Below are 12,315 nucleotides of genomic sequence, written 5' to 3' on the forward strand. Positions count from 1 at the left end.
CTTCTTCATTATAGATGTCTCTATATGTATCCATATGGACCACGTTTTCTTGTTGAAAATCATGAGACTGAACTTCTTTAATTTGGGGGTTAGGGTTTACCCAAGCCCTTTTCTGGGGTGGATAATCAGAGGAACCAATAAACGGTTCCAAACGATCCATGTAACCCTCAAATCTTTCCGTGGTCCACTTAGAGGACCCAAACGGGCCTACACGAGAAGAAACTACATTCTCTGCACTGTGGCGATGCGAGGAACCTCTCAAGGTGGCGGAGAGGGTCTCTTGACTATCTACGCAAGTCTCATCGGAATCGAGGATCAAATCAGTCGAAATCTTTTCCATGGCTTGGCCCATAACTTTAGGCGGAACCGGAGTAAGGCCGACCGCTGCTGCGATTCTTCTGATGCTACTCTGGATAGTCGCTGAAACGTCAGGGGACAAAGTCTCTGATTTGTCGGCAGTAGAAAAATTGTCTGCGGCACCGGGAGGCCTAGCGGTCGGTTTTCCGGGTAGAGGCCTAGCTGTAGTTTTCGGGCCTAATGAGACCTTGGGAATCGTCGAAGCGTCAGGCTCCCTAACTTCGATGCGTGTGGGTTTAGGAGGAGTAGCGCCCTTGGTTTGTTTTGATTGCCCAGTCGCAATACGCTAGTGAGGATGCGGGGAAGGCTTTGGATCTGAGCGATCCGAGGAAACCGGCTACGTTTTCGGTGGTCCTGCAGGCGCTTTCGCCTTTTTTGACGAAGGCGTCGAAATTGGCGTAGGGGTTGTGTGCTTGGTGTGAAGTGCTTGTACACCTCTGTCGCCGGGTGTGGTCCCTGTAGCAAGACCAGAGTCGAGCCTGGAAGGGTCGGGGACGGGCATGACGGACCTAGAAGTGTCTGCCTCAAGGTCTATAACATCCGCATTGGACGTTTGGTCATCTGAAGTACCCCTGTCACTTTCAGCTGGCGTGGTGGGGGGAGGGGTGGTGGGGGGGGGGGGGGGGGGGAGTGGAGGAGGAGGAGGAGGAGGAGGGAGGCTCCACGCGTGACATGCTGTACGCGGCCCACCACTTTACATGACGCTCCTTAAGGGTCTTGGGCCGAAGGAGTTTGCACGCCGCTTCTCGTCGTGCTCTAGGGGGAGACAGGAGTTACACGTCCTGTGTTTGTCCTTCCAAGGATATCTGACCCTACACTTAGGGCACAATCTAAAAGGAGTCCTTTCCATAGCAAAAGGGAAGGATGACCAGACAAAGGGAAAAGAGGGGAAGGAGGAAATACATAGTAAACAATGTGGCCACCCCAACCCCACTCTCCCTACTGTATAGGTCGGCCAGAGGGCCCGACCACGTGGAAAATCCGGCCACCGGATCTTAGGCGCTGAAAACCACAGCCGTAGACGATTCCCCCGTAGTCTTTGACGAAGATGTTTTTGTTGAGCGAAGTGACTTAACGGGGAACAAACCAACAATTCGGTAAAGATAAACAATGTCTAGAAAGAGCTTCGCTATAGGGCGACCAGTTATCTGGGTGGAAAAAAACAATCTGAGGGACCTCGGCACGTGAGGGATTTTGGGTACTACACGCCACGATGGGGATAGTGTTAGACACGCATATGCCAACGTCCCCTTTCGGTCCCCAAAAGACAAGGAATACTCTGCAGTTACCACTGGATGTCGGACCATATGCACAGCATGTGATTCTAAGCAGATTAACAAGCATCAGAAACTTCAATACCAAACCAATACATTTGAGTAAATTAGGCTCCCCTGAAATACGAGCAAAATAGCATTTCAGTCACTTTAAATAGGAGGGCAAAGGCACAAGTTAATACAATAGATCACAAGTACTTTCTTAGGCAATGCAAATAGTTTCAGTTCACTAGAGGACTCGATTCAGTTCAATAGGCCTAGGCCAAAGTCAATGGACTAGTGTCTTGGATAGGAAAGAGCAGTTCTTGCAGTAAACGGTAAAGTCTTTGCCAAAGTTCTCAGAAGTAGTTTGTACGAAAAGAATCATGTTGCGTCACAAGCTGATTAGGCCTGCAAGTTGGGAAAGTTCCACGAACTTTCACTGCGAGAGTTAAGTTCTCTCAATCGGGTTGGCACAGTACCTTAACATGAAGAAAAGATGCAGCTGAAGACGTTGGTTACTGGCAGTTCCTGCAGAGCTCGCGGTTCCTGAGCCTCAGTTGTGGGGGCAAGAGGGAGGACGCCGGGGGACTCCTGCACTGCACGGGGACTGGTCAAACAAGCTGGCAAAATGGAAGATCTTCGGTGCAAGTAGCTTTCGTCAAGCACACAAACTGCTGTCCTTCCCCCTGGTTAATCCTAACCAGCTCCGAGAATGGAGTCCAGGTGGCTTACGAGTTGATTGGTCCCACCAACTCAAAAAGGAAGAAGTCGTCCTTGAAGGGGCTTCTCTGTCGAGATGAACTTGGCAATTCAGACCTGCAGCAGGGCTTCACCGGGCAAACCAATGGTCCCGGAGTTACAGCAGCTGTCCTCTTCCAGCTGGTCTTCGGTTCTTTCGCTCCAGTGGTCTACTCTGCTTTCCAGTCCAAAAGACCCGCCTTTTAAACAGTTTACTCCCTGTCATTCAAGCCTAGCTGTCACTCACCCAGCAGGGTTGCTATCCTTGCCGGACAGTCAGCCAGCCAGCCAATCACGCCAGAGTGCATTTTGGTCTCCTAGGAGACTAAGCACAGGGAGTTTTGGGCACCTCCCTCACTTCCTGCCCACCCCAGACACTCAGACGCCAGAGGCGGTCTAGTCCTGAAGGGTGCAGTGACACACATGAAAAGATGATGCCTATAGAGTTATCTAAAACTCCCTAATCAAAGAACACAAGAGTAAAACACACATCAAAATACGTGGAAGGGGGGGGGGGGCTCACACTCTCCAGGTAAAAAAAAAATCAAGTCCTCAAAATCCAACAAAGTTGCTGGGGGTCTCTAAGGTGAAGGGAATTAGCACATTTATGAGAATTCTCCCTACCACTGTTCACCCAGGAAAATGTAGTTAAACATTAAGAGCAATGTAAAAACAGATGCCTATGGAGTTTACCAGACACCATAAAACAGTAAGGACCACAAAAAATTATAGTCAGGAAAACACATGGGTGAGTAAGAAAAAGGTCCCATTCACTCAGGGATAAAATTTAAAATGCCCCAAGTCCTGCAAAAGAGTTGGGGGTCTCTAATGTTAAAGAGAATTGGCACAGAAAAGAAAAATTCTCCCCAACAACGGTGGAGTGCAAATGAGCTAAATTACCAAACGACGAATTAAGTGGAGCTACAAAACGAGCTCCTTAAAGTCTTGCTTGTTATCGTCGTTTAATGGAAGATCAAAAACCAGAAGCACAGGAAATTCTAAAAAACATCCTCTGGAAAAGTGCCACCATCCATCTGCTTCTTGCAAAATGAAGGACTAATGGCTATTAGAAGGAATTTAGGTGCAGCATATTCTGCCTGGTAAGATTTTACCGGGAACCTTTGACGGGTCTACACCGTTTTTCTTGGTAAAACTAGGACTGTGTAGGAGTAAGTGGTCATGAACCTATGCAATTTCACATCTACAGGTAGCATAAACGTTTGCTGTGGATTTTAACTTGGTCTCAGCAATCTTCATTTGTGTTTAAATCTTTATATAGCAATTAACAATACAAAAAGGTACAATGTTAAAGTGCATTTTTAATGCAACATTTGGTAAGGCTTTATTCAATGACTGAACAAAAATTGTGGCAGCTACGGGCAAATACCAAACAGTGCTGAACTGGCATTTGACGATGTCAGAGCATGACTGACAAACCATGTTGCAAGGTAGGCACAATTCAAGGGTACTGGATCGAACCGAATGATCTAAAGAATTGCACAGTACAGGGAGTGCATTAGGGAGAGGACTTTACGTGGTAGTACTACATTCATCGCTATGTTGAAATACAGACAAAGCATTTTGTGGATTGGAGAGAGTGGGCACTTCACCTTACACATGGCTCTATGATGACTTATCAGAGATCTTTCCATGACAGTACACATTTTGGAGGCAATCGGCTTAGCAGAACACTTCAAGTACACACTTAATGTGAGACTGCTCATTTAAGAGGTTGCTTGTGTTGCCTCCTGGAAGGGGACATTTTTCTCTTTACTGTTGCAATATTGTGAATGTGACAGGAAAGTGGAAAAGAGCATCTTCCCTATAAAGATACGACCAACCTTGTGGAGTGGAGCACCTTATATGTGCACTTGAGCACCCATCAAGTGACAGTCAACATGTTGGGGGCAAGTAGTAGGAAATGGACCTTAAAATCTTTAAGGGGCAATAAGAGATCTTGAGAGGGTCAAATGCAGAGGGGCTGCTGGGTCTACCTTTAGACATCATGGGAGTACTGGAAGACTATGTAATAGTAACAATCTCAGAGGTCTGTTACTAACAAATCTTCTTTCAACCAAAGCGGTGTTTCAAACTTGTGGTTAAAACTCTACAGGTTAAATTGAAATATAAGACCACTTATGTCCCATAAATGGTTGAAAGGTAAATAGTAAGCATATTAACTGTGTTTCACATTAGTACAGCTAGTTTTCCAGGACTCGAAATCCCCAGCATTATTCATAGGTCTTCATATCGTGAAGGTTCATTGAGCTACTTCGCTGAGCCTCTCTTTTAGCTTGAACCATTGAGCCTAATCCCAAAATCAGAATATTAAGAGAAAACCCAATACACTGGAGAAAAACAGGCCCAAGTAAAATACTAAAACCAGAACTTTAATGGATATCCAAACTGGCACACATTTGAGTGCCCATTGGCTGGTGCACAAAAACATTAGGGGCTGATGCTCCCATGAGTACAGCACAATGTGCATATACTGTCCCCACTGCAGACAGTTTAAGGCAACAGATTTATGGCAGTGCTGTTAGAATTATCTCCACATACTCCCAACAATTCGATCAGTATTGTACAATAGTTGAACTGTAATAAGACACTCTTAAGGTGCATAGTTGAAAGTATCTACACAAACATTGAAAGTGACAAAGCTAGAAGCAAAATGTACCTCTTGTGAAGAAACACCTCTGTAGCCAAAGTCATGCAATTTGTATTCCAACCCATTTAAAGAACCAGATGTATCCATCAAATACTTTGCCAAAATTCTCTTCTGTTCTCTGGAGTTTGTTGCCACAGTGATAGGATACCAAGTCTGAACAAGTATGGTCTGCAAAACACAAACACAAAGGATTCTGCACTGGAGGGAATGCACGTGAATGACTAAGTGAGGTCATGTATACGAATTAAACAGTCAGTCAATCTCAGAAAAACAAACTAACCTCAACCCAGTTTGTAAGCCAGAAACATTCAGGATCTGTGTTTTCCACTGTGAAGAGGACATTTCCCCTGGGAATGACACTGCCCTCGGGAACAGCTTTCACTTCAATGGGAAGATGTCCATCATAAGTCTAAAGAAAGAAAGGCCGAATGTCCAGTTTGTATTAAAACATGTATGCTACTTAAAGGCACCAGTTAAGAAATGTTCAGTAAGGTATATAGCGTTTAGCTTAGTGAAGTCAAGCTTTATGTGGAAAAGGAAACAATTCCACGTATGATGTGTGTAAGCGCTCATGCAATGGGCAAGATTAGAAAACTAGTTAATTGCAGAAAAACCATCCAAAATGTATGTAAGCAACTTCAGATAGAAAAGCACTAAAAAATGGCAGAAGCGTGCAATCAAAAAGCAACTTTACAGTGTACATACAAAATTATGAATACATCTACAACAAATCGCTAAATGCAAATATTTAAAGGAAAAAAAAAGACCTCAGGGAAAACATAACACGTATATCATACACTTATGGCTCATTTCAATTACAAAGGTAAAAAGTAAGAAATATTTCTTCGATTTAGTTACAATTCATTATCGAATTCATGGTGTCGAGATAGTTCTCAATCTTATTCCATAATTTAATAATTGCCACCATTAATGGCAAATTATCGACTTTCAGGCATCATACCCGTTAGGTAGATTTTCCTCTGAGTGAAATTTTCCCACTTTGTGAGTCCCCCCGGCATTTTTGCTGGACTGTTGGATTTTTGGACCGATTCTCCCGAGTGAGTGGGAACCTTTTTCCAAACTCACTCATCCTTTTACTCTGACCCTGGAAACCCTTTTTACCTCTTTTTGGTACGTTTAAATGGAGTTATGCTTTCCGCCAACTTTTCTGGCATCCAACTTTTACTAATGCAGCATAAAGCAATTTCAGTGCAGTGTTGCTGGGAACTCTAGAGCTTCTATTTTTATTTTATCTGTGATAACATTGGGCTATCAGGGCAGGGGAACACTTTGTCCTAACTGTATTTGTACCACCTGTGCTCAGGGGAAACAAGGTCTCCCCATTTTTGGCCTCAAGTAATTTTTTAGTTACTGTGACAAGATCTGTAGTGGCAGTGTACCTGTTTTTACACAACATCGCAGCTGCGGTAAGGGACAAGGGTCACCATTTGCCAAAAATGGTGGCTGTACTTTGAGCCCTGTTCGAGGATGTGTCTTTTCCTCCCTAGCTGGGTGGCGAGGTCTTGATGCGTCTTTTGTCTTTGGCACACTTCCCTTGGAAAGTCTGCAAAGACTCTCAGTGCCTGAGAAGATAGGAAGTGGGGGAGGTGATCAAAACTCCCCTGTTCTTGGTCCTGCGGTGTGCCTGTAACCAGTTTCACTGGGAGAATGGCTGTCCCCATTGGAAAGCCTCCCCTCCCCCAGTTTGAATGGTGCATGAAATCAGAGGGCCCTGGAGCTCAAACTCAGAGTTGACAACTGGAAGGACAATATCTGCAGCCATTTCTACAAAGATCCCCTGCTGGGCAACCAACCACATGATAGCAACCGCCAGATCCTCTCAAAGTTCTTCATTCCTGTCACCAAGACCAAGGACCCGAACCGGGGTCTCCAGTCACCTCACCATGGGGACTGTCCTGCTGCATCAGCTTCTTTGCTTAAAGGTACTATCCTGCTCCTAGTTAATTACCTGGAGCAATGCTTTGTTGATCCTGTGCTTCTGGGGCTGCAGATAGCTGTTTCTTTCACCCCTCCAGGGACTATGTTAGGCAATATTGTATACAGAAACCCTATGGGAGACTACACCAGCCTTGTCCTCTTGGCAATAGGTAACCCAACCTTTGGTATAGGCCTGTACTACATAAGTTGTTAGAGTGACTGAGCAGCCAGGCTCATCTCAAGAGGGGTCAATGTGAGCTGTAGGGTAACATGAAGATAGTGGCAGATATTCAAATAACACTTGATTAACATAATTATTAATTAATTTAACAGTCCGTTTTAAAGTAAGCCTTCTTTAGAAGGGAGCAATATGCAACACTTAAAAATACTTCAACAATACACTTCTTTAGTTCAGTAGGTATATACCCTTTTGGGATAGCACACAGACTTCCTACACCCTAAGGAGACAAATTGTTAGGACACTGGACTTTAATATATCATTTTTCACACTTAAAAGATAATACTGAAGTTGTGGCAAAAAGGAAAATGTTGGGGAAGGGAACAATGGTTATCAAGTTTCTCAAACAGGTAAGCAATTTAGAATCCTCCAATGCAATATGGATTAACCCTTTGCCATCAATACAACTAAGGTATGTATGACTTTTTGGGGGATAATTAAACAGAGTCAGAGGGTAAGAAGAGTCTTCAGGGAGCCAGGACAGCCAATGTCAATTGAGCAAAGTCTAGGGGAGCTGAGGCACTTCTTGAAGATAGTCAAAGGTCTTGCACAAAGTTAGACAGTTGTGTTGTAAAAAGAAATCACTGTTGGGCCACAAGCTGGGAGGCTTGTGAAGGGCAAAGCTGCAAGCAACTCTGCAAACGGCAGCCAATGCAAGACTCCAGTGAGCACAAGCAAGCTACACACAACAAGAGTTAAGTACCCCTAGTTTACAGTACCTTGAGTCTGAAGAAAAAAGTACCAGCTGGCTTCTGTTCCTGTTGCAGTCCTGCAGATCCTGCTGTTCCTTGGCCTCAGTTGTGGGGACAAGAGGTAGTACGTCTGGGGACACCTGCACTGCAGTTTGAAGGTCGGCGGCAGCAATGGGCAAACTTCAGATCAGCTGCACTTTGGGGTTTCAGCGTCTTGCAAATAGCACCACAACGGTTCTTGGACACCTTGTACACTTTCATTGCGTCTGGGGTCCAGCACTCTGAGGTTCGTCCTGGGGTCGATTGGTCCAACCAACCCAACGGGAGAAGTCGTCCTTTCCGGGCTTCTCTAGTCAATGTCGAAATTGGAGCTTAAGCAATGCAGCATGGCTTCACCGGGCAAACCACAGCCCAGGAGGTGCTCGTTTCTTTCCACAGTTCCTTCATCCAGTGGTCGACTCTGCCTTCCTTGCAAAATACCTCGCCTTTTATGCAATTCTCTCCCATTTATTCGCAGCCTAGCCGTCACTCACAGCAGGGGGGCTGTCCTCCGAGGACAGCCAGCCTGCCAATCACCTTTGAGTGCATTCCTGTAACCAAGGAGACTAAGCACAGGGCGTTTCGGGATCCTCCCTTGCTTCCTGCCCTGCCAGATACGCTGTAGTTAGAGGCAGGCTTCACCAGTGAATCCTGCCAAAGACAAAACGAACAAAGGGGGTCACACCTAGTTTGGCGCACAGAGTAAATCTCAAGAAGAGCCTTTCCAACAAGAAATGGCAAAAAAAGAAGACCAGGGCCACTTTGACAAACTGGGCACCAATGGGTGCTATACTGCAGCTGCAGTAAAAACACAATTGTAGGAAAACGTAAACCACTGCCGCCAGCCATTAATTGTAGAAAGGGTAACATAAAAATGCTACATGAGAAACTAGACAAAGGGGATACTAAGTAACCCCTCCAGCACCCTATTGTAAGATAGTGTGTGCTGGTTCTAGAAAGTTACAAACTGTATGTGAAGTCAATTTCATTCACTGCTCTTGGAAACAGTAGTTTATCCAAGAGAAAGTATTTAACCCTTTAAGTGCCAAGGGCGAGGTATCTCGTCCTCGACAGTGCACACGCAGTGCCAAGGACGAGATAGCTTGTCCTTTTCGGCACCTTGTTTTGAGCGATCCCTGCAAAGCAGGGATCGCTCAAAACTGTAATCCAACCCCCGGGCTATGTGAGGGGGAGGTCCCCCGTCACTGCCAGGGGGCTGGATTACCTTCAGTTTCACGTCCGCGTGCGTAACGCACGTCGGCGTGAAACTGAAAGTAAATTCCCAGCAGCAGCCATTTTCGGCTGCTGCGGGGAAGAGAGAAGGTAAGAGACCTTCTTTGTCTGCCTCGATCTCCGGCTGTATTTCAAGCCGGAGATCGAGGCGGTTATCGTTGGAAAGGGAAGATTCTCCCCTTTACAACGATACCCATTGTGTGGCATTGCTGCCCGCGGATCGGGCGCAGGGCGCGCGATCCGCGGGCAGCAATGCCACCGGATCAATACAGATCCGTTTGTGACGCAGGGGGAGGAGGTGGCTGCTTACTAGGTAAGCGGCCCCCCACCCCCGTGGCCCCAAGGTATGGGGCCACAGCGGCAGAGACCCCTGGGGGCAGATGATCACTGCCCCCAGGGGTGAATACGGGTGGGGAGGGAAAAAAAAAAATCAGAGGGAAGGGGGAGGTGGGAGGGTGTTTGGGGCCCTGTGGCCCACTAGACCACCAGGGATTTTGTAAAAGAATTGTGTCCTTGGAAAGGGGGGGTTCCCCCCTTTCCAAGGACACCACATATATGAGGCATTGCTGGTCACGGATCGGCGCAGAGCGCTCGATCCGTGACCAGCAACACACTAGACCACCATGGATCCGTTTGTGAGGGGGGGGGGCTGCCTCAAGTAAGCAGCCCTCTCCCCCCTACCGGCCCCCAAAGCATGGGGGCCCATGCATGAGAACTCTGGGGCAGATGGCTGACCATCTGCCCCAGGGGAATGAAAAAAAAAAATTGAAATGATGTGGAAAGGGGGTGGGGAAGCGGTGGGGGGCCACTAGCCACCATGGATTTTTTTATTGAATTAAAGGGGGGGGAATGGCCCCCCCCCAACCGAAGTAGAAAGGGACACCCTTTAACCCTCCCTGGGGGCAGATATCTGCTCCTAGGAAGGGGCATCTGACCCCAGGGAGGGATGCATGAGGTGGGCCCCCCCTATCTGCCCCCAGGGAGGGTTGCATGAGGTGGGGCCAACCATTTGGGGTGGGGGGGTGGGTTTGAGGGCCACCCCCCGTTGTGGTACATCATTCGCTGCCAATTTAGGGTGGCCCTCAGCCCCCCCCTAAAAAGCAGCCTATGAATTTGTATTTTGTTTTTTGTTTACCCAACTTTCCTTGGTGCAGATGGTCACATTAGTGTGGCTATATGCCCCCAGGGTGCCCGAACCCTACTGGCCCATCTATTGGGGTCCTGCCCCACCTTTTGTGGTGGCCCTCTCCCCCCTCACCCCAAATGGAGGTGGGGTGTACCTCACGCAGCCGTCAGGAGGCGGCCCAGGGAGGCCTGCATGAGGTGCCAGCCATTGGGGGTGGGGGGAGGGCCACCACAAAAGGTGGGGAAGGACCCCCAATAGATGGGGCAGTAGGGTTTGGGAACCCTGGGGGCAGATGGCCACATTAGTGTGGCTATCTGCCCCAAGCAAAGTTGGTTAAACAAAAAACAAAATACAAATTCATAGGCTGCTTTTTAGGGGGGGCTGAGGGCCACCCTAAATTTGCAGCGAATGATGTACCGCAATGGGGGGTGGCCCTCAACCCCCCCCACCCCAAATGGAGGGCCCCACCTCATGCAACCCTCCTTGGGGGCAGATAGGGGGGGGGCCCACCTCATGCATCCCTCCCTGGGGTCATATGCCCCTTCCTAGGAGCAGATATCTGCCCCCAGGGAGGGTTGCATGAGGTGGGGCCCTCCATTTGGGGTGGGGGGGGGGGGTTGAGGGCCACCCCCCATTGCGGTACATCATTCGCTGCCAATTTAGGGTGGCCCTCAGCCCCACCTAAAAAGCAGCCTATGAATTTGTGTTTTGTTTTTTGTTTACCCAACTTTGCTTGGTGCAGATGGCCACATTAGTGTGGCTATTTGCCCCCAGGGTGCCCAAACGCCACTGCCCCATCTATTGTGGGTCCTGCCCCACCTTTTGTGGTGGCCCTCTCCCCCCTCACCCCAAATGGAGGTGGGGTGTACCTCACGCTGCCGTTTGGAGGCGGCCCAGGGAGGCCTGCATGAGGTGTGTCCCCCAGCCATTGGGGGTGGGGAGGGGGGAGAGGGCCCCCAAAAACGCTGGGACAGGACCCCCAATAGATGGGGCAGTAAGGTTTGGGCACTCCGGCGCCAGATTGGCACACCAATGTGCCCCTGTGCACAAAGGGGAGTTGGGTTACCAAAGGAAAAAAGTGAAAATATTGGAACGCTTTTTAGGGGGGGGCGGTGGGGCACCCCAAAGGGTCGGGAAAGTTTCTAATGGAATGGGGCGTTAACCCCCCCCGCCCGCCCACAATGGAGTGGGTGCCATGTCATGCACCCACCCTGGGACCAGATATCTGCTCCTAGGAACGGACGCCTGAGCCCAGGGACGAGTGCAGGACAGCCTCCCCCCCCTTATCTGCCTCTGGGGAGGGCTAAATGAGATGGGCTGCCCCTCCAATTGGGGTGGTGGTGGAGAGGTGCACCCCCCTTCACGTTAGAAAATTCCACAGCGGTGTAGGGGGCCCCTCCGCCCCCGCAAAAGGGCAGCCTGCCATTTTGAATTGTGTTCTTCGTTTACTATACCTGCCTTGGCGTAGAGGGGCACATTGGTGTGCCAGTCTGGCGCCGGGGTGCCCAAAACGTACTGTCCAATGCAACAGGGGGGGCCAATATGGGTGGTCTGGTATTTGGGTTGGCTGACACAGATAATATATGTTTTGTTTTTCCCTTTACAGGTCTTGAGCAGTTCAAGCTTCTCCCTTGTTATGTACGTATGAAATTTTGGTTATTCCAACATTTTATAGTGGGTGGAGAGCACATTGCTATTGGGATGGGGGTGAACAGGGCCTATAGTGTTGGTGTTGTGAAGGAAGTGGGTGCTCTGGGGAGGTATTGGGGTGGCCAGGAACACACTTGCCGGGGTAGCGCACAAAACGCCCCCCAGTGCAGCTGAACAGTGCTCTTTCCCTGGGAGGGAAATTTGCCACTTAGCCATCTGTGCAATGTTTTTTTTGTGTGCTGGGGGTTGCCATTGGTTTTATGCCAGTTTGCTATCACTGTGCAGTACAGCCTTCTGTGGAGGTAGATGACTGAGAAGTTTCATGTATGTGGTGGAAGGAGCTGAAAAATGGACAGATATGTGCAAGACAGTTTGGATGT

At 48.3% G+C, this 12,315-nt stretch overlaps 1 protein-coding gene across 1 annotated transcript in view; it reads right to left on the bottom strand.

Annotated features, from left to right (window-relative positions):
* NAMPT (nicotinamide phosphoribosyltransferase) overlaps positions 1-12,315 on the bottom strand; it is a 559,899-nt gene that overhangs the window by 369,725 nt on the left and 177,859 nt on the right. Inside the window, exons 4-5 of the mRNA XM_069629129.1 lie at positions 5,300-5,428; positions 5,029-5,187 (exon numbers count right to left, since the gene is read on the bottom strand). Coding sequence (XP_069485230.1) covers positions 5,029-5,187; positions 5,300-5,428 — 288 coding nt within the window. The remainder of the gene's footprint in view (positions 1-5,028; positions 5,188-5,299; positions 5,429-12,315) is intronic.

The sequence above is a fragment of the Ambystoma mexicanum genome, chromosome 12 (genome assembly GCF_040938575.1).
Source record: "Ambystoma mexicanum isolate Mex_15411 chromosome 12, UKY_AmexF1_1, whole genome shotgun sequence".
NCBI classification, from domain to species: domain Eukaryota; kingdom Metazoa; phylum Chordata; class Amphibia; order Caudata; family Ambystomatidae; genus Ambystoma; species Ambystoma mexicanum.